The sequence below is a fragment of the Geotrypetes seraphini genome, chromosome 6 (genome assembly GCF_902459505.1).
Source record: "Geotrypetes seraphini chromosome 6, aGeoSer1.1, whole genome shotgun sequence".
Classification (NCBI taxonomy): domain Eukaryota; kingdom Metazoa; phylum Chordata; class Amphibia; order Gymnophiona; family Dermophiidae; genus Geotrypetes; species Geotrypetes seraphini.
Genome location: NC_047089.1, coordinates 51,466,086 through 51,493,201, shown reverse-complemented (window position 1 = coordinate 51,493,201; position 27,116 = coordinate 51,466,086). Strand labels below are relative to the sequence as shown.

At 40.3% G+C, this 27,116-nt stretch overlaps 1 protein-coding gene across 1 annotated transcript in view; it reads left to right on the top strand.

Moving 5' to 3' along the window:
- Positions 1-13,225, top strand: part of LOC117362283 (formin-like protein 20) — a 125,837-nt gene extending 112,612 nt beyond the window's left edge. Inside the window, exon 7 of the mRNA XM_033948467.1 lies at positions 10,007-13,225. Coding sequence (XP_033804358.1) covers positions 10,007-10,028 — 22 coding nt within the window. The 3' untranslated portion in view covers positions 10,029-13,225. The remainder of the gene's footprint in view (positions 1-10,006) is intronic.
- Positions 13,226-27,116: the final 13,891 nt, after the last annotated feature.

Below are 27,116 nucleotides of genomic sequence, written 5' to 3'. Positions count from 1 at the left end.
TGAGAAGACTAAATGTTCAAAGAGTCTTTCTCCTCTACTTGGAGAGGACCAATGCTTTTCGTCTTTTTGACTATTTGTCTGTCCTGACTAGCCATTCCAGAAGAGGTTCTCTACTGCCTGATGGATCTGCATGGCCATTTTGTCGACTTACATTGCTGATGGCAAGCAGCTTCCGGTTTCTCTCAAAGCTCACTCAACAAGAGTGTCACTGCTTTATGGACAGCGTCTCAAGCGATCCCTCTGCCCAAAATTTGTTAAGCGGCCACTAGGTCATCTCTTCATACCTTTACACAGTTTTACAGAGTGGATGTGGCGGCTTGGTCTGACACCGCTTTTGGGGCCTCGATATTGTGGGCAGGATTTTATGTCCCACCCATTGCTTTGGTACATCACCTTTTGTATTGATTCCGGAAGGAACGTAACAGAATGGAAGATTAGGCTCTTACATTTGGTAGTCTTCTTTCTGTTAGTCCCTGATGGAATTAATAAGACCCGCCCTCTGTCTACTATGTTTTTCTCTGTATTTCCTGCATTTTTTTTCCTTTGGATGATTCTTTCAGGCCTTAGTATCTTTCAGGAATTGTTCTGTATATGCGGGTACATATTTTTACTGAAGGCATATTTCCAGTTTGTGCCTGTTGCACATCACAGGTTGGATCTATGTTGTTGCTATGTTCTTGCCTATATTGCTTGTTGCCTGTTTATTAATTGTTTTATCTTGCAGAGCAGAACAAAATGTTGTTATGTAGTGAGGAGGTTCCCCATGCCCCCTTTGTATCTTTGCTTTGTTTCAGTGCTGTTCAGTTGCTTTTGAACATAACTACACGGAGGCTCTGTATTCGTCAGCCAAGTGGGGAAGAGCAGAAGAAAAAAGTGCGTGATTTTCTGCAAGACCCAGTTCGTGGGTTGAGATGAAACACCTTTCGTGTATTGATTCCATCAGGGTCTAACAGAAAGATTACCAAGGGTAAGAACCTAATCTTCCATTCCAATACTTATTGACAATGTCACATCAGTAATCATGCAAGCAGGCAAAAGGGCATGCAGTTGTATGCTTATGGCTGAAGAGGCAGATTTTGTGTTTATTTGGGTGACCAGTGTCCCATAGCTGTCAACATAGTAGAAAATGTCCGGGCTGTCTTGCTGAGCTGGATCCTCTCAGGTAGGCTCTGGGCTTGGAAGATGTTAGAGAATTAGTGGGCTACATTTTGATTGTCTCAGATTTCTTGTGTAGGTTCTGAATCATTTCAGTAGCCTTAGTGTGAACTAGTGCTGCCCGATTCAGGAAAAAAAAATTCGATTCGATTCAGCCTATTGAATCGATTATTTGATTTGATTCGATTTTCCTGCCCAATTGGGTATTTTTATATAAAACATCCTGGTGGGTTTATTTTATAGCCTCTTCACCCCCCTTTGTCTTCTTCTAATCACACTGGCGCAGTGGTATAAACAAAAAAAAGACTTTTCCTCTCTGTTAAATCCTAGCTCATGTTTACAGTCTAACAAAAGCTCTGGCAGGATACACTTTTCAAATCTGACATATTGTAATCATAAAACAGAAAATAAAATTATTTTTTCTACCTTTTGTTGTCTGGTCAATATTCAAATCTTGTTGGTCCCAGGCTCTGGTTGTCTTCTGGTAACTTGCTTGCCAGGGTCTCCTTTTCTTCTTTCTCCATGCTAACCATCCATCTTCTATCTCTGTCTTGCCCTTCCGTTTCCCTTCCCTCCCCTGGAGATCTGGCATCTTTTTCCTTTTTTTCGTCTCCATCCACAGATCCATCTTTTCTCAACTACCCTTTCATCCAGCATCTCTCCCTCCTTCCCCACCACCCCAGAGTCCACCATCTCTCCCTTTCTCTTCCCAACTACCCTCCTATCCAGTATCTCTATCCCCCCCTCCACACCGTCCCTTGTGTCCAACTTCTCTCCCTTTCTGTTCCTTCCCTCCCTAAATCCCATTATCCACCATCTCTCTCCCACTCCTCTGTTTTTAGACCCATTATTTCTTCCTCCCCAAAGTCCGGCATATGCACGTCTCTTTGAACCCCCCTCTTCCCTCCCTCCGTGTAACATAGAAACATAGAAACATAGAAAAATGACGGCAGAAAAGGGCCAAAGCCCATCAAGTCTGCCCACTCCATTGACCCTTCTGTTTGATTTTGCTCACCACCCCCTGCCCTCACCTCATTAGAGATCCCACATGAATGTCCCATTTATTTTTGAAATCTGCCACGCTGTTGGCCTCAATCACCTGCCGTGGGAGTTCATTCCAATGATCGACCACCCTCTCAGTGAAGAAATACTTTCTGGAGTCTCCATGAAATTTCCCTCCCCTGATTTTCAGCGGATGCCCTCTGGTGGAAGAAGGTCCTATAAGACGGAAGATATCCTCTTCCACCTCGATACGACCCGTGATATATTTAAATGTCTCGATCATGTCCCCTCTCTCTCTTCGTTCTTCAAGTGAGTACAGCTGCAATTTATTCAGCCTTACTTCATACGGAAGATCTTTGAGCCCCGAGACCATCCTGGTGGCCATCCGCTGAACTGACTCCATTCTCAGCACATCTTTCCGGTAATGTGGTCTCCAGAATTGAACACAATATTCCAAATGTGGTCTCACCATGGATCTGTACAGTGGCATTATGACCTCTGGCATCCTGCTGATAAAACCTCTACGGATACAACCCATCATTTGCCTTGCCTTAGAGGAAGCCTTTTCCACCTGATTGGCAGTTTTCATGTCTTCACTAATGATTACTCCTAAATCCCGTTCTTCCGTGGTCCTAACTAAGGTCTCACCATTTAACGTGTAAGTCCTGCACAGATTTCTTTTACCCAGGTGCATCACTTTGCATTTTTTAGCATTGAAGTTAAGCTGCCAAGTCGATGACCATTGTTCTAATAGTAGTAGGTCCTGTGTCATATTGTCAGGCATAGTGCTTTTACCTACTATGTTGCACAGTTTGGCGTCGTCGGCGAACAATGATATTTTTCCTCTGATCCCTTGGGTCATATCACTTATGAATATGTTGAATAGGATTGGACCCAAGACCGAGCCTTGTGGTACTCCACTGGTCACATTCGATGTTTTGGATGGGGTACCATTTACCATCACTCTCTGAAGTCTACCGCTCAGCCAATCCTTAACCCATGCAGCTAGTGTTTCCCCTAATCCCAGCGATTTCAACTTGTTCAATAACCTACGGTGTGGGACGCTGTCAAAAGCTTTGCTAAAGTCCAAATACACTACGTCCAGGGACTCCCCGGCATCCAGTTGTCTTGTTACCCAATCGAAGAAGCTAATCAGATTTGATTGGCAGGACCTGCCTTTGGTAAATCCATGTTGATGGGGATCACGTAGATCTTCTTCATCCAGGATTGTATCAAGTTTCTGTTTGATCAGTGTTTCCATGAGTTTGCATACTATGGATGTGAGACTTACCGGTCTGTAATTCGCCGTCTCTGTCCTGCAGCCCTTTTTGTGGAGTGGAATAACGTTAGCTGTTTTCCAGTCCAAGGGAACTCTTCTACAACAGGGGCCCCCTCCCCTGAAGGTCTGTCGCTCCCTGAAGGGCACCCCACCCCTGAAGGCCTGTCCCCTCCCAAGAACTGTACCTCCTCCCTGAAGGTCTGTCTCCTCCTGAAAGCCTGTCCCCCCGTTGGCCTACACCCCACCCCTGAAGGCCTGCACCCCCCTGAAGACCTGTCCCCCCTTGAAGGCCTTCACCCCCCCTAAAGGCCTGTCCCCCCCACCCAAAGGACTGCCTCCCCCCCTCCGGAAGGCCTGTGTGTTCCCCTCTGGCCTCCCTTTACCTGATTGCAGTAGAGAGCAGCCTGCAGAAAATATCGTGGGTATCTTTGCCATCCTTGCAGGTGGCTATAGGCCTCCGGAGCTGTCGTCCCTCTGCCACGATCCTGCCTCTGATGTCAGAATTGGGGGGACCACGGCAGAAGGACGACAGCTCCGGAGGCCTATGGCAACCTGCAAGGATCGCTAAAGTATTTGCAATCCTTTCTGCAGGCTGCAATCAGGTAAAGGGAGCCGCAGGAGGCTAGGAGGGAAGCCGGACACTGCAGCACTTCCCGACTGTCCCTCCCCCCTCGCTCTCTAAAGCAGGAGCGGCAGCACCGGCCAGCAAAGAGACAGCGTTGCTGATCCTGCTTGAGGGGGGAGGGTCAGAGTGAATCAGGAGGCTGATTTTTTTTTGGGGGGGGAGGTTTTGAATCTATTCAAATCGATTCACCCGAAATGAATCGGTGAATTGATTTGAATCGGGCAGCACTAGTGTGAATTGCTTTCATCACCTATGTCACAACATCAGTGTTGGAAGTTGATAGCACAGTACTCAAGGTTAAGGTAAGCAATATTACCGTACCTCCTTTTTCATACTAATAACATCTCTGCTTTTGCAGCTGAGCTGATTCTTAGCCTTCCTTTTTGTTTTTACATTGGGTGACAACCTGCAAGATCCTCCAAGATATATCTGAGGTCTCTTTCTTCAGCATTTAACAGTTCTTGCCCTAATTGAACAATAGATTTTTGTACTCTAAATGCACCATTTGAAAATACAAAATTATGGTAACATAGTAGATGGCAACAGGAAAACCATCCCATCTGCATATTTATTCTTAGCATACATTGCTAAGAATTCTTCCCAGCTCCAAACCATAGTGTGTAAAAACCAACATGTATGCTCTGCAAAATTCCCTTTATCTAGGACAGTCTGTTTTCCTTCATGACATCTTGGGTAAAAAAGAGGCAGGATCCTGACTTCAGAGTGTAGTTATCAACGAGGGGTACTGTTCCAACATGTTATTTTACCATGGGTTCCATTTTACGCAGCAAGAGTTAATTATTAATAACTGGGGTTGGCAGTAAAATAGCATGTCCTAATGATAGCCCAAGCTGATAACTATATCCCTTAGTTCTCGCCAGTACCCACCTTTTCTGCATTCATATGCAAGGGTATGTGGTAATTAAGTTAACAATAATAGCATGGCTATTGCCTGAATACCTGGTGGTCCTCTGTTGCCTGTCAGATTCCCAGCTATATGAAGCTTGCATTGCTAGGATTTCTAATTAAAGAATTTGAAGTCTGCTAGAAAGACCCAGCTGGTGCTAGATTGGACCTTTATAGCCTGCCAGTCAAATGATGGCCTGTGTATCTGCTAAAACTTCTGGTATTGATGTTAACCACTTTGCTATTCATTCTGCAGGCCCAAAACTCATTGTTAACTTGGGGAATCACTAAGTGTTTTTCTTCTCCCTTCACTTCTAACAATGAAGGGTCATTCCATATCCTTGTAAACTCTTACTGTTTTAGTTTCTAACATCATCTCTTGATGTTGCTTCTTATTTTGCTGGTTAAAATTTGTCTATTAACATGTTTCTTAAACAAGTAGCATAGTGTATCTTTGCCTATTTTTTGAGGTTGTTTTCCCCTCTTCATAAGCAGTAATTGAGGAAAAACTGTCAAAAAGAATTGTTTTCTGACTTGCAAGTAATGAGATTAATACAATTTTATTTTTGTCAGTGGTTTTATGAAATGGACAGGTGAGAGTTGAGAAACCATTTTAGGTACCATCATGCTCAAGAGTTCTGTAATAAATTCCTAATTTGATGTGTAAATAAATATTTTGGTAACTGAATGCATTTTCCCTCTCTTAGGCTACATAGTGCTTTTCAGTGTACAGCTAAAGAATAAGTTTCTTATTTCTTATGTCAAAAACATTGCTTAGTTTCTCACCTTCATTGTGATGGTGATGCCTTCCGTGGAATATTAGAGCTCTGAAACCATGCCATTTAACCAGTGAACAGAATTGCACCATTATTATTATTGAAAGTTTCAAATTTTATTGGTAACTCACCAGGTGGTAAGGTGCATTACACAGTCACCACTTCTGATATCAGTTCATAAAAATTATTTTTTTTCTACTTTTGTATAAAATATTTGTTTATAAGAAAATATTTTTTGAATGACTTCTGCTAGTCAGGAAAGAAAAATCTGTAAAATTTATTAATATTTTTAATGAAATTAAAGGTGTTAACTTTCTTTTGTATATAAACTTAATTGTTTAATCCAAAAGTTACATATGGCAATTTTTTAAAAATAAACTTTAGTTTGCAGAAAGCAGATGTCTGAGATTTCTGCCTGCATGATTCTTGATAATAGAAAATCTGTGTGACACCTAGGTTATTCTAAAAGTTAATGAAGCTCAGATTCAGAAATAAATTGGCATATGGTCATATTTTTTTGTCTTTTATTTTTTATTTAAAGAAAACATCGCTAACAGGGATTGTTTAGCCATATTTAACTTTTTTTTAGAAGTGCTTTTTTTAATGTTAATCACTAAGCTGTGGGTTTTTTGGTTACAATTTAAAAGTTGTCCTGCCTAGCTAGATATATGTATTGAGTAAATAAAAACAAAACAAAAATCCATCTGAGCTAGTCTTATCTGATTATGTAATTTCAAGAAGTCACCTTGCCTAGCCTAGTTGGCAGACCAGTGAATGAACATGAAGCGATCTCCTTCGATGTTTGTTTTTAGCCAAGGAGAGGATAAGTTCCAGAGGAATATGTAGGAAGCTTCTGTCTGGGATACAGTGGTGATAACACTGCTGTCTGACATGCTTTAAGTTGCATTGGGCAGTGTCATGTTGTGCTGTTGCTGGCTAAATGTAAGTTGTAAAAAAAATAATATAGTGGTACAAGACAACTATGATCAAAAGACCTCTGCATTCAGTGGGACAAATTCTATTTCACTAGTTGACTGTCGCTTTATCTGCGAGAAGAGGTGGCCAAGCCCTTGATATAGCTTTATGCGAAACAGGGCCGCTGTCGGATCAGGCTGAAGTATTTTTCTTTGCTTGAATTTTTTCTTGCTTAAATGTTTTTGTGACTTGAATAACAGCAGTGGAACATTTATGCACACCACTGATTGACCGTCCCAGGCAACTATGAAGATAAGTACCTTGTTACATAGTAATGAATAATTTGATATGGAATATCAATATCGAAGAATTGAGAATGTTAAAAAAATTTTGGTGGAGTGGTTTTTTAGAGACCAATGACTGTGCTAGCTCTAATGCAGGACATGGGGCATGTATGTACTGAAAATAAGGAGTGAAAAGTTTTTTTGAGGTCTTTTTCTCAACGATTGTTTTTGATCTTTTGAATGCAGAGGTCTTTTGATCATAATTTGTCTTGCACTACTATACTATTTTTTGGTATGACTTGTAACTATAGTAGTAGATCTTTGCTTTATTTGTTAAGTGTAACTTACTCACCTCTTTCATAAATCATTTCCTTCTCTCAGGATATGCATTCTTCTGGCATTTTAGAATTGAGGCCAAAGCAAAAAAACCTAAATTTGCCGAAAACCCTTTACTAAGTATAAGAACATAAGAACATATCAAAAAAATCAGCAGATAATATGGAGAGAGAACCTCTCACCATATGAAACCCGATAGGAGGGTGAAGCAATACAAGATAATTAAATAACTGTGTAAAATCTAGCATAAATTTTTATGGGAGAAACATCAGTACTGGGGAACTGAGATGTATGAGATTTCAAACAAGTATCCCCAGGGCTGGCAACTCATATATGGGCAATCACTGAAGCCTAAATTGAGTTCATCCTGTACATCACAATGTTTCTTCCTTTTTCAGTGACAACATTGAGTGAAGAAATCCAAATCAAAACTAAACGTGAAAAATGTGTGTATTGCTCACCCCCCTCTCACGGGAAAAGTCTTCAATTTTCAATTAGCTGCACAGTAGTATTATCCATTTGCAAATAAACGCAATAAAAGTATCCAAAATGCTGGACTTATCTGTATTGAAGGGAAAGTCCATAATTGACCCGACAGAGCTCTGTTTTGCTGTCTTCAGGAGCCGAACCCCCTCTGTATTATATCATCCAAATCATTGCAGATTCAAAAGTGGTAAAAAAACCTATCCAAAAAAAGGCGTCGGAGGTGAGCTCACAACAGATTTTACTTCCTCCGTAGCCCAAAAGAGAATGATGCTGTTTGAAATCTCATACATCTCAGTTCCCCAGTACTGAGGTTTCTCCCATAGAAATTTATGCTAGATTTTACAGTTATTTAATTATCTTGTATTGCTTCACCCTCCTCATATCGGGTTTCATATGGTGAGAGGTTCTCTCTCCATATTATCTGCCGATTTTTTTGATACTTATTCTAGAATTAAGCCAGTAATGCTAAACAAGTTGAAACATATATACTTTTAAGTGTGACATAATGACACATTTCCCCTTTCTGGTTGCTTGCAAGTTGCTGTAAAAATATTGTCTCCCTTCCCGCCTCACACTCGTCCTCTCACCATTATCCCCAACCTCCACTTGTAGGTCCAGCATCTGTTCCTCCCCACCCTCCTTTCTGGTCATTTTCTCTCCCCCCCCTCCCACACACACACACTTATGGGTCCAGCATCCCTCCCCCTACACTCTTCTGGTGCACCTCCTTCCCCACTCCACATCTGCTCTCCCTCCCTCTGCAAGGGTCTGGTCTCCTGGACCCCCCTCTCACCCGAAGCGGCAGCCGGACAGCAGAGGCAGTGCTGTAAACATGCTGCTCGTGGACAGCCCTGGCAGGGCCTTTCCTCTGCCACATAGGAAGTGACACACCAGAGGAAAAGCCCTTCCGGTGCTGGCTGCAAGCAGCCTGTTTATACCACTGTCTCTGCTAACCAGCTGCTGCTGCTTCAAGTAAGGAAAAGAGGGTCAAGGATGCTTCTGTTGCTGCTTTGGGGCTGGAGAGAGGGAAGGGGGGTTGATGGGTCAGGACCACTGCTTCGGAGGCTGGAGGGAAGGATGGAATGGGGATTGTCAGGTAAGGATCTCTGCCACTGCTGCTTCAGGGGCTAGAGGGAGGATTTATTTTTTTGCTGTTCGGGTGAGAGTGCCAGTTGTTGTGTACCGGATAATCGGGATTCTACTGTATGTTGTGTGTATTTGTAAGTACACTGAACAAGTTTAACTGTTTATCTGATCACTTTGAAGAAAGTTGCCTCCTGCTTCAAGCTCAGAAACTTTCTTAGAATGCTAGTGCATGCTCCTGTCTTTGATAATTTAGATTATTATAATACCTTATTTCAGGGTTTCTGTTCAGTGAATATTCAGCCTTTTCAAATCTTTTTGAGATACTGTAGTTAAGCTCCTGAGAGGAGCTTACAAATTCAATCATGCTATACCACTTCTCAGGAAGAACATTGGTTACCCATCTCCCCCAGGATTCCATTCAAAATCTTAAGGCTCGTATACAAGATTTGTTTTAGTGTGACAGACACATTATTCCTGAACTTTTGGGTAGCCAGTCCATTCCTGTGAGAATTCTTGTAGAGAGCCTTATTAGCATTTTTTGCTTCACCTCCCATCTCTCTGGGATGTCCTCCTATTCCCCAGGTGTCTTTCTACACGCGAGATGCTAGGAGCCTGTCTTATCTGCTCATTTATTTTTCTTTAAAGTCCATTATCCTTAGTCAAGCAGGCAGCATATGCTCACAAATGGGTAACGTCATCCACGGAGCCCTGGTACGGATAGTGAAAATTGTAGTATCACTTTAAGCTTTAGCAAGCTTTTTTGACTGCCTGTACCGCACATACGTGAATGCTTTCCCGCCCGATGCCAATTCACGAGGTTGTCAGTTTTTCATTTTCCGCAGAGTGAAGCATATCTCTTGTTTCTCCATCGAGATGCTTTCCCACTTACATTTTTTATAAACTTTTTCAAATTCTTCTCACTATACTTTTCTTTTCTTTTGAAAAATAAGTAAAGTAGCAAACTTCATTCGAAGTTCAACAGCCTTCACAATTCCATCCTTCCTGTGGTGATCATCCATGGATTTTCGGCCTTGTTTCTACTCTACCCCGGCTCTCCCTCTTTGACTGTATGTGACTCTGGGGCAAAAGATTGCCAGAAGATAAACACTATTGCTTAATGTCAAAGTTTTTCTTCTTTTGTTTCTTTGACATATAGGTCTGGAGTCAGACTTCAGTGACTGGGATGTACCGGTAGACATCAATACCTCCATCTACTTGCATTGGTAGCATATTAGCATCAACTCTGGTTGATGCATGCCTTTCTGTACAATGTTTTTTCCATACTCTCATCGGTTGATGCATGCCTTTTGGTACCAGTGTTTTAACCACATCAATGCAGATGCATTGCAGTGGATACTGCCCTTCCAATTAAGCATTAAGTCCATGGGGCTTTCTGGAATGCGCTATGTTGATGGGAAAGAAAGCAATCTTACACTTCTGGATTTTGATGGATCCACCCACTCTGTCTCATTGGCGCTCATTGATAATACAGCAGGCATCCATGAAATGCCTTTCTCTGGACACACAATTGGGATGTACATTTTGGTACTATTTGGGAGCCCTTTTGGTTAACTTTAACACATTCGGCTCGCAGCCACTTGTTCAACCCTTGCACTATGCTATCTTGTACCACTTACTTGTATTTGTTCTTTATGCAAAGTTTTCAATAAACAGATTAAACATAAGCATCGAGTCCATTTGATGCATGGCTTTCTGGGCGATGCAGGTTGTCATTTCTGAAGTGCACTTCCTTTTCAGGCACTCATGCTTTGGCGCCTGTGGCACCTTCCATACCACTTGATGTTACATGGTCATGGTGCCTCTTCATTGATGAACATCGGTGCAGGTTATTGGTTGAAGGACAGATCCTCCTCTTTATACATCGATCTGCATTTGTACCGATCCATGTTAAGCATAGCATATTCAATGATGGTACTTTCTTCAGGTGGTTCTTTCATCGTAGCATCATTATCAAATTTGTATGCGGTATTGCCTTGCATGTAGCAGTGTTTCTTCAATACTATGGTGTCTATATCGGTGGTACCTCTCCAGGATACATCATCGAGGATTAACTCCATGTCGTTACTGATGTCTCCTTCTATGCAGGTTATGTCTCTTTTTGGGCATACATCCTGGTTGAGGTCTTCTACCCCTCAACACCCTGCGGCACCATTGCTACCAGCTCAGTCTTGAGTATCGGTGCAGGATATCCCTATGGCACCATTGATATCCACTCAGTCTTAGGTATCGGTGCGGGACATAGATTCCTGTTTTGAACTTTATGCACTGGACCATTTCAGCTTCTATTCTTGCCATTCATCTTCAGAGCGTCGGTCTGTATCCAGAGGATATTGCCCTCGATCCCAGTATCGGCGATCATCTTCATTGGAGCATTGAGCATCATTGGAGCCTCATCGTCTGTCTGCACTTCAGAAATGTTCAGGTTCATAATAAATCTTATGACTATGCATCCAGCATTTTACCCAAGTTTGGTGTAATTCAGTAAACTTTTCACTTTTGGTCTTCAGATCTCGAGCCCTTTTTTCTCCTGGTAGCATTGACACATTTTCAGTATCCTTTTTGCTCAAGCTTCCCAGACTATTGAGCTGTTTGAGTTAGCATCTGCCGTTTTTCCCTCCATGTCAAAAGGGTGCCAAACGGAGCCTTTCAGGCTCTGACCCTCATAATTGGTGTGTCCAATGTCTGAGTTCTGATCATCGGGACATTTGTTGTGACCTCTGTCTCCATATGTAAAAGAGAACAATAAAACCCCAAAAATACAGTTTGACAATCTTTTTGGTACAACATCAGCATCAAGCATGGCAGGGCATTTAGAACCTGAGCCCTAGCATCCCATGTCTTCGGCATCAGCACCATCTGCATTGACACCGCATCAAGGACATCAGGCTCAATTCAGAAGCAAGACTCCTCTTCCTCCATGCCTCGAGCATCGAGGGACTCTTCACATAAGAAAGCTAAGGAGCATGAACATTCTTCCCATTCTAGGCATGGCATAGCATTCTTCCAGGTGTCAATTTCTTCGATGCATAGCTTTGACACACCAAGGAGCATTCATCCATACAGCTATCATCTCCATAGGTATGCCTTGCCGTTGAGATCTCCAGCGCCTTGTGCTATCTCTTCTAGTACTGGCACTGACTCTTCAGGAAGAGATCTGCTCTGTGCTCAGACAAGAGCTTTTGGGCTACTACAGAAGCAGTCTTTTAGGCTCTAAAGGCTTCCAGCCTGCTTCAGCTCAGGCCAATATCGAAGTGTTGATTAAGGATCAGGTCACACACACAGCCCCTGCTTGATGTCGAGCATCAGAACCGGCATGGACCTACACGACACATGCATAGTCATTGCTAGAGGATTTGTCCCCTGGGTCAGAACATCAACCTATGCCTCAATGCACCTTGATGCACAATCGATGCTCCTCTTGACATACGCTTTTTGCTTCATCCAGAAGGGAATACTTTAAGGAGTCTGTCTCGGATATCTCTAATCAGATGAGAATGTGCCACAATATTCATCAGAAGAATCCTATGGTATACATTCTGATCATTCTCCTGTACCTCAAAAATGCAAGTCTCCACCAGAAAGTATATCTTTTACTGGCTTTGTGAGACAAATGAGTCAAGCTTTATCCATTAAAATGGAAACGGAGGAACCTTGCACTGAGCTTCTGACCTGCTTAACTATGAAGCACCATCAAATGAATGTAGGGCCATGAAAGATGCTCTATTGAAGAACTGTCAGTTCAGGTGGCTCCTTAAAAATATGACACAATATATGTAATCCCTGGCCTCCCGTGGTACTCTGTGACTATATACACAGGAGGCAGGCCAGAAGAACACTATCAGGTAAAAATAGGGTAAATTAGACAAATAGAAATTCCCCCTTTACCAATATATTCAGGATTTTGGGACATTGATCCCCTGAGCTAAATGTATAGAGGTAGACAGCTGCTAAGAGAAATTCTCAGCTTCCACAAAACTATTAACCAGAGAGATACACTGTTTTTCCCTACTCCAAACTGCTCCCCCTTCTCACTCCAACTTTCTGTCTCTCTCTACACTGTTCTTAGGTTGATAAAACTCTGAATCTTTCAAAAGAACCAATAGCCGCTCTCTGCTCTTGACTGTGGGAGGAGTCCACACAGTGTGCATGATAGCCTTCCTGTTTTCATGACATCAGAGGCAAAGCAGCTCCCTGAACCTTGAAACCTTTGAAAGATTCAGTGAATAGAGGAATCCTTCCCATCCTCACATATAGTTCAAAAGTGTCCAAAATTTGAGAGAATAACATAACATTGTGCTTGTTAACCCTTTCAGGACCAAGGGACATATTTGTCCCATAACTTTAAAATCCTATAAATTTTGATTGGGATAGTCTACAGTTCTAAATTTGATATGTACGGATTCCATATGATACTGCCTTTATGTAAACAAACTGGTTCCGACATTCATTCATTAGCGTCGTTGCCAGATTGACGAGAAGATTCACTTGCCACACTGTCCATAAGCCAGAAGTTTGATTTTTTTTTAAAAAAATAATGATATTTCACAAAAAAAATCAATTTTTTGGCATCTGCAAGCCCTTTTTACCATAAAAATGTCGTCAAAACCACAAAAATTGGCCTACGATCCTTATGGTCCTGAAAGGGTTAACTGCGTAACCATTAGTTCAACGCGGTTTACAAAAAGTTACTAATAATATTCATAGTACATGGAATGAAGAAAATTAGTCAAGTGTTTAAAAAATATAGGTTTTCAATTGTATTCTGAAATCTTTATAAAAGTAAGCTGAAAGTAATAAAGTTCGAAATTCTTTATCATAAAGGGCTGCTCGGGATGCCAAAGTATCTTAGCATTTCAACCCTGTTGTACATCTGACCAACACATATCGAACATTGTTTTATGATTTCTAAGCTACTGTGACAGCAATCTACTAGCCCAACCTGCTTGAATTTATAAAGGTGAAATGTACTGTATTTTATCAACCTGCAGTGTCCAAATATAATGCCTGCAGTATTCACACAGAGTAACAAGCTTTGTTGTGTGATGGCTGTTCTCAGTTTTCGCTATCTGCTATTTGCTGGGTTTGGGCTTCTTGAAGCCTCTTCTGCCTACTGAATCAACTGCCCTCTTATCACATCTTTAAAGCTATCCCATTAAATATTGGAATGCATCTCCTGTAGTTGTGTTCAGTTCAGAGTACTCTTAAATGATCTGCTCAACCTCTCTTGCTCTCCAGGAGACCTTCATTAAGCCTCCAAAGTTTCAGTCCTTTAACCTGAATATGTCTCCATTTTACCATATCAGAGAGTAGTCGATCCACATCCTATCTTTTGTTCCAGCCATTGGATCCACAGGACAGAAGGAAAAATCCAGCGAGATATAATCAGTTTGAAAATAAAAGTTGTGTGGCAGAAAAAAGATGCAATCTCTAGTCCAGAGTTGGATTATCTTCCATCCTACTGCCATCAGAGACATCTTTACTGATTGATTTATCTGCTAAAATCTTAAGCATTATTATAGATTCATCACTTTCATTTAATGAACATATTAATTCTTTGGTAAAAAAAATGCTTTTTCAGTCTTCACATGCCGAGGAAAGTCAGGTCCTGCTTCTACCAACAGCACTTCTCTGTTCTTGTTCAATTAATTATTCTTTCACAATTAGACTATTGTAATTCTATATCTAAGTCTGACCAAAAATAGTTTACAGAGACTCCAGCTGATTCAAAATACTGTGGCTAGGTTGATCTTTGGTAAAAGCAAATTTGAACATGTATCTCCGCTTTTAGTTAAACTACACTGGTTTCCAATAATCTCTAGGATGTACTTCAAATGTGCCTGTATAACCTTTAAGATTCTGTTCAGCATCTGTCCTTTATTATTCCCTCTGTCTTGGAACTCTAATAGATCTGCTCTGACTAGAACCATACAAAAACTTTTAAATTATCTTTCCCTTCATTGAAAGGCATAGCCTCTACTGGCAAATTAGGGAAATCTCTATTTTTCAAATTAACCGAATTATGGAACAATATTCCTCTGTGGTTGAGAGATCTATGCCCTCTTCAATTATTTTGTAAACATCTAAAAATTTGGTTATTTTCCAAATTGTAAAATCGTTTTCTCCTCCATTTTTTCATTTCCATTTTTTATCTACTGTAAACCTAAAATGTGGAGAGAGGAATTCTTTTAGGAAAATGTTGAAGTCTCAACTATTTGTTAATGCATTTTTCTGAGCAATTGATTTATACTACATTGAATTTATGCTACACTGAATATGTCTATTTTATTTTCTTATTTTGTATAGATTTTTAACATTTTATGTATGTAACCCCTTGTGAACTGTTTTGGATAAAAGCGGTATAGAAATTTAAAAAATAAATAATAAATTTCTATAGAGTAGACACAGTCTATAAACTTAAATTTTAGTTTAGTGTAGGTGAATGCAGGAATATCCAGACATCAAGCACCACAAGCAATTTTATCAGATTAAAATAAGTTTTGTCTGAGCTAATAATAATAATTTTATTCTTATATACCACCAAAGCCATGAAAGTTCGAGGCGGTTTACAACAAGATGTGCTGGCCAATCAGTGAAGATTTTACACTATATTGTTATCAAATATAAGCCATGATGATTTGAGGCAGTTTACAACGAAAGGAGCTGAACAAACGGTGAAGTGGTCACAATACAAAGACATCGCATACAAGCTTACAGAAAGGAAGAAAAGGAAAGTTTATAAAAATTCTTAGGTTACAATTCGATTAAACAGATTTGTTTTTACAGATTTTCTAAAATTGAGGTAGGATGAGGAATGCGTGATAATTTTACCCAGCCAATCGTTCCATTTGCCTGCCTGGAAGGCGAGCGTTCTGTCTAGGAATCTTTAGTAGTGGCAGGCCTTTATTGTTTGATAGGTGAACAGATGAATTCTACTTGTGAGCGTAATAGAACTATCCAGATTAAATTGGGAAACCTGGCAAATATTGATTTGTAACAAAGACAGAAAAATTTAAACAGAACTCTTGCTTCCAGGGGCAGCACAAATAACAAGGACTGAGATCAAAATGATAATGAAATCTCCTCCTGTAATATGCCCCTCCCCTTGCCCCAGGATCAATATTATTGGTGAGTACAGCTGAAGGTAAGGAAACATATGGCAATAAATCTTCCACCTGGATCCCTAACCTGTTCTAGTAAAGTAAACTGAAGATCCTGCGAAAACAAAATTACAACCCTGTCTCCCCAACCACCTTTTACCTGCCTGTTGATTAGAGATTAAAGATGCATAATGAAACTTTTGTAGATAATAACATCTTTAAATCATTTTTAAAAAAATTAATCTGAACCAGTCGGAAAAAGGCAGGAAGATGTGTAATCTCCTTTATCGAAGACCTTTCAAAGGGTGAGTTTAGCCCCTTAACATTGATCAAGACAACTTTTAAGTTAACTCAAAGCCATGCAAAATCAGTCTGAAAAAGGAAAACATAATACAAGCATGTAGCTTCCAGACAAGCCTGCTCCGAGAATTCATAGTACCCCTCCCCATTCCACCAATCCCAACCTATTATCCTTGCATTTCCATCTATAGGGTCCCTGCCAATCCAGTGCCTGTTATATCCTCAACCCTGCAGACCATCCGCAAGAAGTGACCCCATCCCCCAGCACATCATTTCTCACTGCACATAACAGTATGTATAGCCAATCCACATATTCTGCCACCCTCAAAAAACCCCCTCAGTATTTATACTCTCATGTGTACTACAAATGTCTGTCATAACCTTCCCTTACCTCCCCCCCCAACACACACACCCCTTTAAACTATAGTACACATGTTAGAGGATATTAGAATCCATCCATATATTTTCTGCTTTTTCACTCTGCTCTGACATCTTCATTTACTAGCTCCCTTGATTAATGTCAGAGTTTCCCTCAGCAACGACGATTGTCTTTAAGGGGCAGGTTTTTTTTTTAACTAAAGGAAGTTTAAACATGCAATCCCAGCAGTCTCACTAGCACTACTTTTCCTTAGAATGCACTTGGTATGTTTTACTTCCGACAGTGAAGACCAGGGTAAATGGATGCATCCAATAATATCTCATTGTCTCATGAAATTTAGCTGTAATGTCTTTAAAATTCAGCTTGTACACAAGGTAATGGGAGAGGCCTACAATATTTCTATCATAGGTATCCTATGTCAGTGATCCCATTGCCCTGGATTTAGAAATAATCATTACTTTATAATTCTTTTGAGAAGTTAGATCTCAGAACTTCAAGATTGAGTCCACTGATGATTATAGGAATTTCTTGACTTATTTGTTGACAAAAGTGCGCCCACATTTTTCTGGACTACTATTGCACAAGTCTCATCCACTTGTTTCTGATGGTCAGAAATTTGCTCAGCATGCTTATCTACATGCATCTGTCTCCTCAAGCCACTACTCTACTTCAGCAAGCTCTAGTCTGTCCCTGAGCAGGGCTGAATAAAGGGATTGTGGTGCCCTGAGACAAATTGTATTGGTGCACCCTCCCTCCTGTCCAGCATCTCTCCCCACCTCTGACCTGGTCTCAGTCTCTCTCTCTCTTCTCTGTGCACTGTCCCTCCTTTGGTCCAGCATCACTCTTCCTCCTTTCCTCCCAGTAGGAGCTGTCTTCCCTCTACCGTTTTCTGCTGTCTGATACAGTTTCCTGTGGGCATGACATGGCAGATGGAAGACCCAAGGCCTGGGTGAAGGTAGCCTGTCTGCAAGCTGTTGCTGCTGGCAACTTGCACACACTTTATAGGAGTAGGAAGTGTGTGTGTGGGGGGAGGAGGGGGGGGTTGGGGGGAGGGATAGAGGTGAAGGAGCAATGCCAGATCTGCAGGGAGGGTTATGTAGAACAGTGTTTCTCAACTCGGTCCTGAAGTACCTCCTTGCCAGTCAGATTTTCAGGATATCCACAATGAATATGCATGAAAGTTTCAAGTTTATTAAAAATTTGTTGTACACGCAATGTCGAATACTTCAATGCATGTGAAAGAAATTTGCATATACTGCCTCCATTATATGCAAATTTCTTTCATGCATATTTATTGTGGATATCCTGAAAACCTGACTGGCAAGGGGGTACTCCAGGTCTGAGTTGAGAAACACTGGTATAGAACACGGAGAAGTTGAGAGGTTCATTTGGGCCGGGGGAATGGAGAGAGAAGGGGAGAAACACTGGTCCAAGGAAGAAGGGAGAAGTGCTGGACCTGAGGGGAAAGAGAAGGCTTAACCATTAGACCAGGTAATATTAGAGGCTGGGAATTTTGATAACCTTTATCCCTGGAGCCCTGATCCAGTGCCTCATCTGGTCTGATGGTTAAGCTTGCCTCCAGCATAGCAATTTCTGCATGGACAGCTGTTAAATTGTGTTTTTTATCCTTGAACCACTTTTGTAGCTCTGTGAAAATGTTCTTCAATTGTCTATCACCAAAGATCTCATTTTCTCTTATCTAATGCCTCATCCATAGCAGACCTCATAACAGCACACACTACTGTAGCTTTCAAGCAATTAGCAGATATTACTTCATTTCAGGCACACAAATAGAAGCATAAGCTCACATAAAAAAGAAAGGGGCCCATGGAGCTGGAATGTTGTCTTTACGTTAGGGCCTCTGCAGCCTGCAGAATCATTAAGTTCCAGGCCTTAGTGACATTAATGGCACATTAAATTTCATCAAGAGTAGGAACTGATGAAGCACCATCTTATTAATGTATAGATCTCTATTTTAATTAGTGACTCGCTCTTAAGTCTTCCTTAATATGTCCTTTTAAAGGAAAATCCATATTTCTCTTTTCACAGAAGAGCTATTGCTTTCTGTCTGGAACAGACTTAGACCCACTTAATATTCCTTTTGACTCCAACAGATAAAGTTCTGGTAATGAAGAATATCATTTCTATTGCATGAAATGTATGAAGATTTATGCAATAAAGATTTATTAGTTTCTTAGTCTTAATTGCTTTAATTGATTTTTCATGTTGCGTGTTGTAGAGTATGTTGTGTGGATCAGTGAAACACACTCCTAATTAATGCATCTTAGACTGTATTTTTTTTTTTAAACAGCAGAAAGTGACATGTACAAGGGAGTTGAAGACTTTTGCAAGACACTATAGAATAAACCTACTTTCAACTTCCTCATGGCATACTTTTATTTTCCAAGGTTGTCATCCTATTCTGTATTACATGTTAACAAATCAGCAAAATTTATGTCTGTTGGAGGCAATACACTTGGTTGCTTGCTACCAGAGAGAGACAAATTACTTGTGGTTCTTTGATAATTACATCTCAATGGAGTAATTTAATCCGCTTGCTTTCCCTATTGGCATTCTCACCACCACCACCACCATTTTTTTTCAGGCAAAGAAATAACCGTCGTGAATAAAAGGAAAGGAATTGGGAATTCAATGACTGGCATATACTACTAAGATCAGTTGGAAAAAATGCATCCAGTGTCAGGGCTTGAGCTGAAAAGCTTATATCTCCACTAAGGGAAAAAAATCTAACTGAGATACCCCAGCCCAAACATGGCTCTGTATTAGTGTCTCTGTTGGGGGGAGGGGGGGCAAATAAGGTAAAAAAAAAAAAAAAATTGTCTAAAGAAAGGATAAGTAGTGAAATGGAGGAGAGGGACAAAGCAAAGGAAAATGTTAAAGGAAATAAAGCAAAGAGAAAAAAAACCTAAAGTCAAAAAAATTAAGAGCAAAATAAGAACCTATACCCTAATTAGCAAGGACAGTTTTTAAAAATGGCAAATTTGGGAGTGGGGAGAACATTTCTGGCTCCTAAAAAGTATATGTAGTATCAATGTTTTGTAAGTATTTTTCCATCCATAGCTATGCCAGTCACTAAAATCTGCTGCATATGAGTATTATGGCTACTTGCATTGAGTGGCGGTTACAGTACTAAGCAGCAGTGGTATAGCAGCATTGAGTTTCCAAGAAGGCTTGGTGACTTGAATGGAAGGACTATGGTTGAAACCCAAACTTAAGGGAGCTTAGGAAGATTGTTCTAACAACTTCCTCACTAACTATAGTAGCCATGGGGATTATTCCCAAACTTGGTAAATACACTATAGAACGGGGCCTGGGTATTTGGCCTAAATAATGGTCTGGTGAAAAGCAAAGTTGGAGAGGTAATTTTCTTGGAGGCTTCACCTGGAATTCATTGCCTTTTATAAATGAACTGTTGCAGTGAATGTCTTGTGTACTGTAAAATTTTAAAGATATAACTGTCTTCATAGAGCTTTTCTGCATAGTGTTTTTAATAGTATGATGACTTCAAATTGTAACATGACAATATATATGATGATTTTGTTTTATGCTGCTAAAAGGTGCCATAAAATACAGTGATGCCTCTGTTTTGGATAAAATTGGAGGGCAGTGTGAAGGGAAAGGGTTGAGAGGTCAGATAAAGGCATGTCAGAGGTTAGGTTGGATTGCATATGGTGACTCTTATTTATCAAAGTGGAGGATTCTCAACTAGTCAGATTGAATGGATCATTTTAGTCCTCATTTGCCATCGTTCCTTAGTGGTCTATGTGAAAGCTTTCCTTAAAACTCCAGATGTTGTGATGGTCACTATGTAATCACAGGATCTATTGAGCTCTCATTAGAGAGGTAAACTGTTATTTTTGTTTAAAAAAATTTGTTTACATAACCTGTTTTATTTTAATTTAGCCAAGAAACAGTGTTAGCATGGTTATTGTATTTGATGAGATGCATTCCGTGAGATTAAACAATGAAAAGTAACATGCTTACCAAAATCATAGCGTAAGTTGATTTAAATGAAGACACTTTAAATCACCAACAGAAAAATCTTAATTTGAACACATTTTTCCATTTGAAATTTTCTAAAGATGCATACGTATTGGTTGAGCCTATAAAATAGTTATAATCAAACACAATCTGTTCAATAATTTGTATGATATATTTTTCTGCCTTGAAAGTACCTACCAATTGTACATTTTTGAAAGTATAGCATAATTGAAATGTTTAAATTTAACTTTTGTACAGTATTATAAAATGTGTTTACTAATTAACTTGTACTCGGCCACTGTAGGTTCATATCTGTAATTTAATGAAATTACATTTTGAATACAATTAAAATCTAATATGTGTTTTATATATGTATTTAGCAAAATATCAATCTTTAACTTGGTTGTCTTATGTAGTTTGATGTACCTTCATTCTGGAAGCAGATTTCCATTTCCTTGTACTTATATTTTGTCATGACTTGCCTATATATCTTTCAGTAAGAAACATTTCTTGCAAATATTCTCCAACAGTTTTTCTTTCAGGTTCTGGAATCAGTATTACAGTAGAAGCTAGATTTTAACCTATATCTTCAGACACCAGTGGTACTCCTGGTTACATGCTTAGCTGCTGTTACTTTCTATGAGATTGTTGTGGGAGTATATTATGATGACTATCATTTAGGGCCCATTCAGTTCCTATGGGCTTTGTTGCATTTGTCATAGGACAATCACTACAGCAGCTTTGTAAAATGGCCCTTAGTTTGGGAGCAGTTTTGCTGCTGCATCTTTTGAAGAGTAGGGAGGAGGTCAGACTGTAATATGAATTTATATTATTGCTTTCTATTTTGTATTGATAGTTTAGAGCAGTGGTTCCCAACCCTGTCCTGGAGGACCACCAGGCCAGTTGGGTTTTCAGGATAGTCCAAATGAATATGCATGAGAGAGATCTGCATGCAATGAAGGTGCCAGGCATGCAAATCTGCTCCATGCATATTCATTAGGGCTATCCTGAAAACCCGGCTGGCCTGTTGGTCCTCCAGGGCAGGGTTGGGAACCACTGGTTTAGAGTGTGTTTTAGAAGGATGTATATATTTTGATAATTGTTTTGGTTTGTGAGATAGCCTGTTCCCATCCTCTTGGTAGGCCAAGGTAAGTTAGGGATATTTAATACAGTGTGAGATAGTTTTTAATTAGTTTTGTTGCACTTGTGTTAAAAGGCTCATGATGTGTGTATTGTGAGTTTGCCACAAAAAAAGTCATGCATAAACTTAAATAATACAATTCTTTTCTCAGATCCACCACTGCAGTTCAGAAAAAATATTTTAAAAACTCTAAACATTTTGCACTTACATACCATTTTGCACTTTTATAAATATTTTAAAATGTAGAACAGCCAAGTACTTTGGTTACTGTACTACATTTTTTATATATAGTATCCAAAATACTTGGCTGTCGTACATTTTGATAGATGAAAGAAAACAAAGCAAAATCATTCAAGGGTGTTTAGCACTGGTGTGGTAAGAGCCTTTCTCCGCAAACTTCAAACCATCCACCAATGGCTGTAGACTGATTATCATTTTTTTAGGTTAAATTTTAAGCATACTTTGCTGCTTGGCTTACTTTTGCAGGCCTTGGCCTAAGCTCTTTGATTCTCTGAAATAGCTGCACCGGCTGTGACCCAATTTATCCAAACTCAGTGGCTGTTGTTCATGTTCTAGTTATCAGTGGACACACAATTTTTTCAACATGTTTGTGACCTTGTCATCATATCAGAGAGCTTTGATCTTGGTATTTATCATGGACAGTTCTTGGCCATAATAAACAGCCTTAAGTAGAGGTGTTCAGCCATATCTAAATTAAACTAAACTAAACCTTAAGTTTATATACCGCATCATCTCCACAGATATTGTAGAGCTTGGCACGGTTTACAAAAACTTAAAATATAGGAAGAGAAGGAAAAAAAAAGTTTACATGAACTTATATATAGAAGAGAAGAGTAAGGGGGGGATAGAATTACATTTTAGTGAAAAGCCAGGTTTTCAGTTGCTTGCGGAATAATTGGAGGGAGCCCAGGTTCTGCAGCGGGGTAGTAAGGTCGTTCCAAAGACCTGTGATTCTGAAGAAGCCATATGTGCCAAATATAATGTTTTTCAATCAGCAGAACTTCCAGTGATTAGCATTATCTGTTCTGGCCTTAAGCTGGATCAACTACAATCTTGTTATTGATCCACTGGTTCTAGGTGACTGGAAAGTTTTCTGAGACAGCAGCAAAGGTGGAAGCTATTAAATCCTTGTTCCAGCATGAAGTACTGTAAATGACCCAGTTTTCACAGCCATGTAGAGACAAGTGAGATAAGCCAATAATTTTGTGTTCAGTGTTAGTAGTTTGTTCTTATTTTGGAAATAAGTTTTCAAAAATAAGAAGCTTTGATTTTTGACTTTAAGATTTCTATCGAGACTAAATGAGCAGGTAAGAATAGAGCATAGACTGTAAAAATGATCTGTGTTCATAGTACATAAGGGTCATGGATTACTATTATTGACAAATGCCATTCATCCCAAACAACTCATCCCTAGAAAGAATTGTGTTTTCTTTGTATTGATCACCTTCCTTCATTTCTAGTATGACAGACACACTATTCCTTAACATGTGGGTAGTTAATCTCTTCTTGTGAGAACTCTTGTAGGGAGCTTTATTTGCATTCTTTTGTTCCTCTTTCCTTACCTTTGGGCTGCCCTTCAACTCCTCAGTTGTCTTCCTACAAATGAGACAGTAGGAGCTTGTATTTTCTGCTCGTGTTTCTTTTCATTTTAAATTCAGCCTCTTTCCGCTAGCCATTTGCGAGGCTTTTTTTGTGCTACAGAGGGTCCCCTTTGTGGAACAACTCTGGCTGCAAGAGAGCGCAGACTCTGAGGTCAAGGGTCTGCTTCCAAGGGGCAGGCTGATTTTCAGTACACCTGCTTGGAAAGCCTGCACTAACAGTTTGGGGGGCTCAGAGACCATTCCCTTGGGAGCAAGACTCACCCCAGGTTTGTCTGCAGGCTGAGTGGCTCCTTGGTGGTTTTTCCAGGATCAGTGCTGACTGCGTTCCTGTCCCCCGTTTGCATGCAAATGATTTGGTGGGGATTGAGTTCTCTGGCCGGTTCATTGAGCCCAAGAGGCATTCAGAAGACACAAGCAGTCCGGATTCCGGGCTTGTTGAGGCAGAGGTTCTCCCTATAAGCTCTTTACAGCTTTGATCCTTCCAGCTCCTAGCATACAGCATGGCACAGCGAGTAACAGGTTGACAGCCTGAGAAACCAAATCAGGAGGTCCTTAAAATCAATTCTTTTTGGGTCCTGGGGTTAGAGATGGGTTCCCCCCACCTCTAAAATCCCCAAATTGCTATTTTTTATTTTTCAATATAGTTTCCCTGGTACCATTTTTGGCACTAAAATCGCTGCTGTGGTGATCATCTTAGATTTCCTGATGTGAATTTAAAAGCCTCTGCTTAAAAAAGGTGGGATGGACTACTCGGGTCAGGATACTTCAGATTCATGCCCCATTTGTGGTGGATGGCAGTCCAAGGAGCATCAGTGTTCCATGTTTTGCAGAGCCCGTGAGGGTATGGCAGGAGTCACTGTTTCAGCCCCTTTTGGTCCCTTAGGGGATTTTAATACTTAGTTGGTCCGAGGAATGGGAAAAAAAGTCCAAATTTAATCCATGGAGTAGTGCAAGGGTGTCCTCGGCGAAACGCTACCGCAATACAGCTGCAAAACCCCACAAAGAAACTAAACAGCACCCACAGGGACTGTCTGGACATCAGGGGCAGGGGTTTCCCCCTGAATTTATTAATATGTTTATTTTTTAAAATTTGGTATCCCTCAATTTACAACAGATCAGTGCGGCGTACAAAACGCAATAACATCAATTAAAATAAGAAAAGAATGGCATTATCAATAGGAAAGATCTAATCTAAATATTGAAGAGAGAAAAACACTTTTTGTTGTGGTCTTGTGAATGCGCGGTCTTCTCATGTCTACTAACAATCTAAATATTACCTCAAATTAAATGCTAGATTGAAAAAATGAGTTTTCAACATAGACTTAAATTTTGGAAATGAAAGTTCACTTCGAATAACTTGTTGAAGGTCGTTCTATAAGAATGGAGATAAAAAGAAAAAAGCAGAATTATGTGTTGATTCATAATGAGCCATTTTTGGCGAAGGAAGTACCAGTCTCTGAGAGTCAACTGACCATAATGTACATGTTGGAGTATATGGAATTATTACAGCAGCCACATATGATGGAGCTGCATAATGTAGAGCTTTAAAAGTTTGACAAAGAATGGTTAAATTTAGATCTATAGTGTACAGGCAAACAGTGTAAACTTATCAACAGAGGAGTGATATGATCATTTACTTGAATTCAGGCTTATATGATTAACAAATGCCACATGGAACCCTCTGGAGTTGGCTGCATTCCATCTCAGGATCTTAAAGGCAGTGATGCATAATTTAAATGTAATCTTTGTGGTTATTGGCAGTCAGTGTAGTTTTATATAGAAGAGCTGCAGATGTTCCAATTTCCATAGTCTGTATATGAGTCTTACTGCTGCATTAGCTGGCTATCTTCATTAAAGTATCAGAAAAGGATCTTGCAGGACACAGCCTAAAGTTCTGACACTTTCCGAGTAGAGGTGATTACCGCCAAAACAGTGTCTTGATGGTAAGGTCCATTATGGAAACTTGGTCCAGAGGCTCATAGGAAGGATTTGCAAGTGCCCAGAGAATCAGACTAAGATTCCACGTTGGAAAAAGGCAGTTGCACTGGAGAATGGAGCCGTAATGCACCCTTCAGAAATCTGGCTACATCAGGATGTGCAGCAAGGGTGCTTTTATTGATCCTGGGTCCAAAGCAGGAGAGCCCAGCTATCTGAACTCTCAGGGATCTAACCACTAGGCTCCTTCCAAATCTTCCTGGAGAAAGGCAAGTATCACCAAGATCGAAACCGAGCTTGTGTCTTTGTTCTGAGCGCACCAACTTTGGAAACACTTCCAGGCCTTTACATATGCTGCAATAGCTGATTTTTTTCCTACACGTCAGATTGGTGGAGACCACTCCATCTGAGTAGCCTTTGTGCGCTAGCACTGCATGCTCAAGAGCCATGCCATAAGACAAAAACATTCTGGATCCTGAATAGCAATTGGATCCTACGTGAGTAGCCAGGGATGACAGGGAAGTTTGAGACTTTGATCCTCTTGTAGCTGGACCAAGACTGCATACTATAGGCATTTCGTCTGGCACCATTAGTCACCCTTCCCTGGTGTGCCATGATCCTGTGCAGAAGTCAGCCTATCATGGGCTACCGAAGAAAGGCATACAGAAGACCTTTGCTTCTCGGCTAATGTCTTCGCCTGAAGAATCAAACTGCCTTCTTTATGGTAGCTGGTGCCATCAGGTCAAATGTCAGTCGCTCCCATCTATTCACTATGCAGGTGAAGACTTCAGGGACAAGCACCACTCCTCGGAATCTAGAGTCTTCTGGCTGAGGAAATCCACTTGTACATTGTCTACTCCTGCCAAATGTACCGCCGAGAGTGCCAGAAGATGAGCCTAAACTCATCAAAACAGCATTTGGGCTTTCAAGTTTAGAGGGGTACTCTTGATGTAATTGGCATAGGCCACCACTGCTGCGTTGTCCGAGAATACTCAAACTGCTTCCTGAAGTACCAGGCAGATGGTACTTGCTTCCTGAAGTACCAGGCAGATGGCCTGAAGTTCCAAGCAGTTGATTGACCACTTCCCTCTGGGAAACTGTCCTTAAGCACTTGTGCATCTGCCGGATCAGAGGATTCTACAAACATCAATAATGGTTCCAAAACTGAACCTCTCATTGATATAATTGGTCTGATCAGTGGTCGCTCTATATTTTTGTGAATTTTAGGTAGAAAATAAATGGTAGGTGTAATTGGTTGCTGTTTATTCAAAAACCTGTAATCTCTGTTGGTCAAAAAGCCTTCCTTTGTAACTTTCATTGTGACATTGCGTATGATAGTTTGTAGACGTTTGGTTGAGTCATTGATAATCTTACTGTAAGCAGTTGTATCAGTCAGCTTGTGAGACATAGCTCGCTCTGTTTTGAATAGTATTCGCTCCACCCTTGTCTGCATTTCTTATTGTAATCAATTAATTTTTTTGTAGGGAGGATATAGCATTATGGTCATCTGTTGAAAGATTTGATTGAAATCTTGCTTTAACATTGTTCTTTAAAGCAGAAAAATCTTGCATTACCATTAAAAAAAAAAAAATGCTCAAAGTAGCACTGGTTTCAATGATAACTTTGGAGGAATGATGATTTTATCAAAATTTTGATCTTTGTCAGCAAAAAACAGCTTTAATTCCAATTGCAACTATGGCAGTAACACCTGAAGTTGCATTATTGAGTTGTGTTGAGCTGAAGGACAGCCCAGAGGTAAGGGAGGAGGA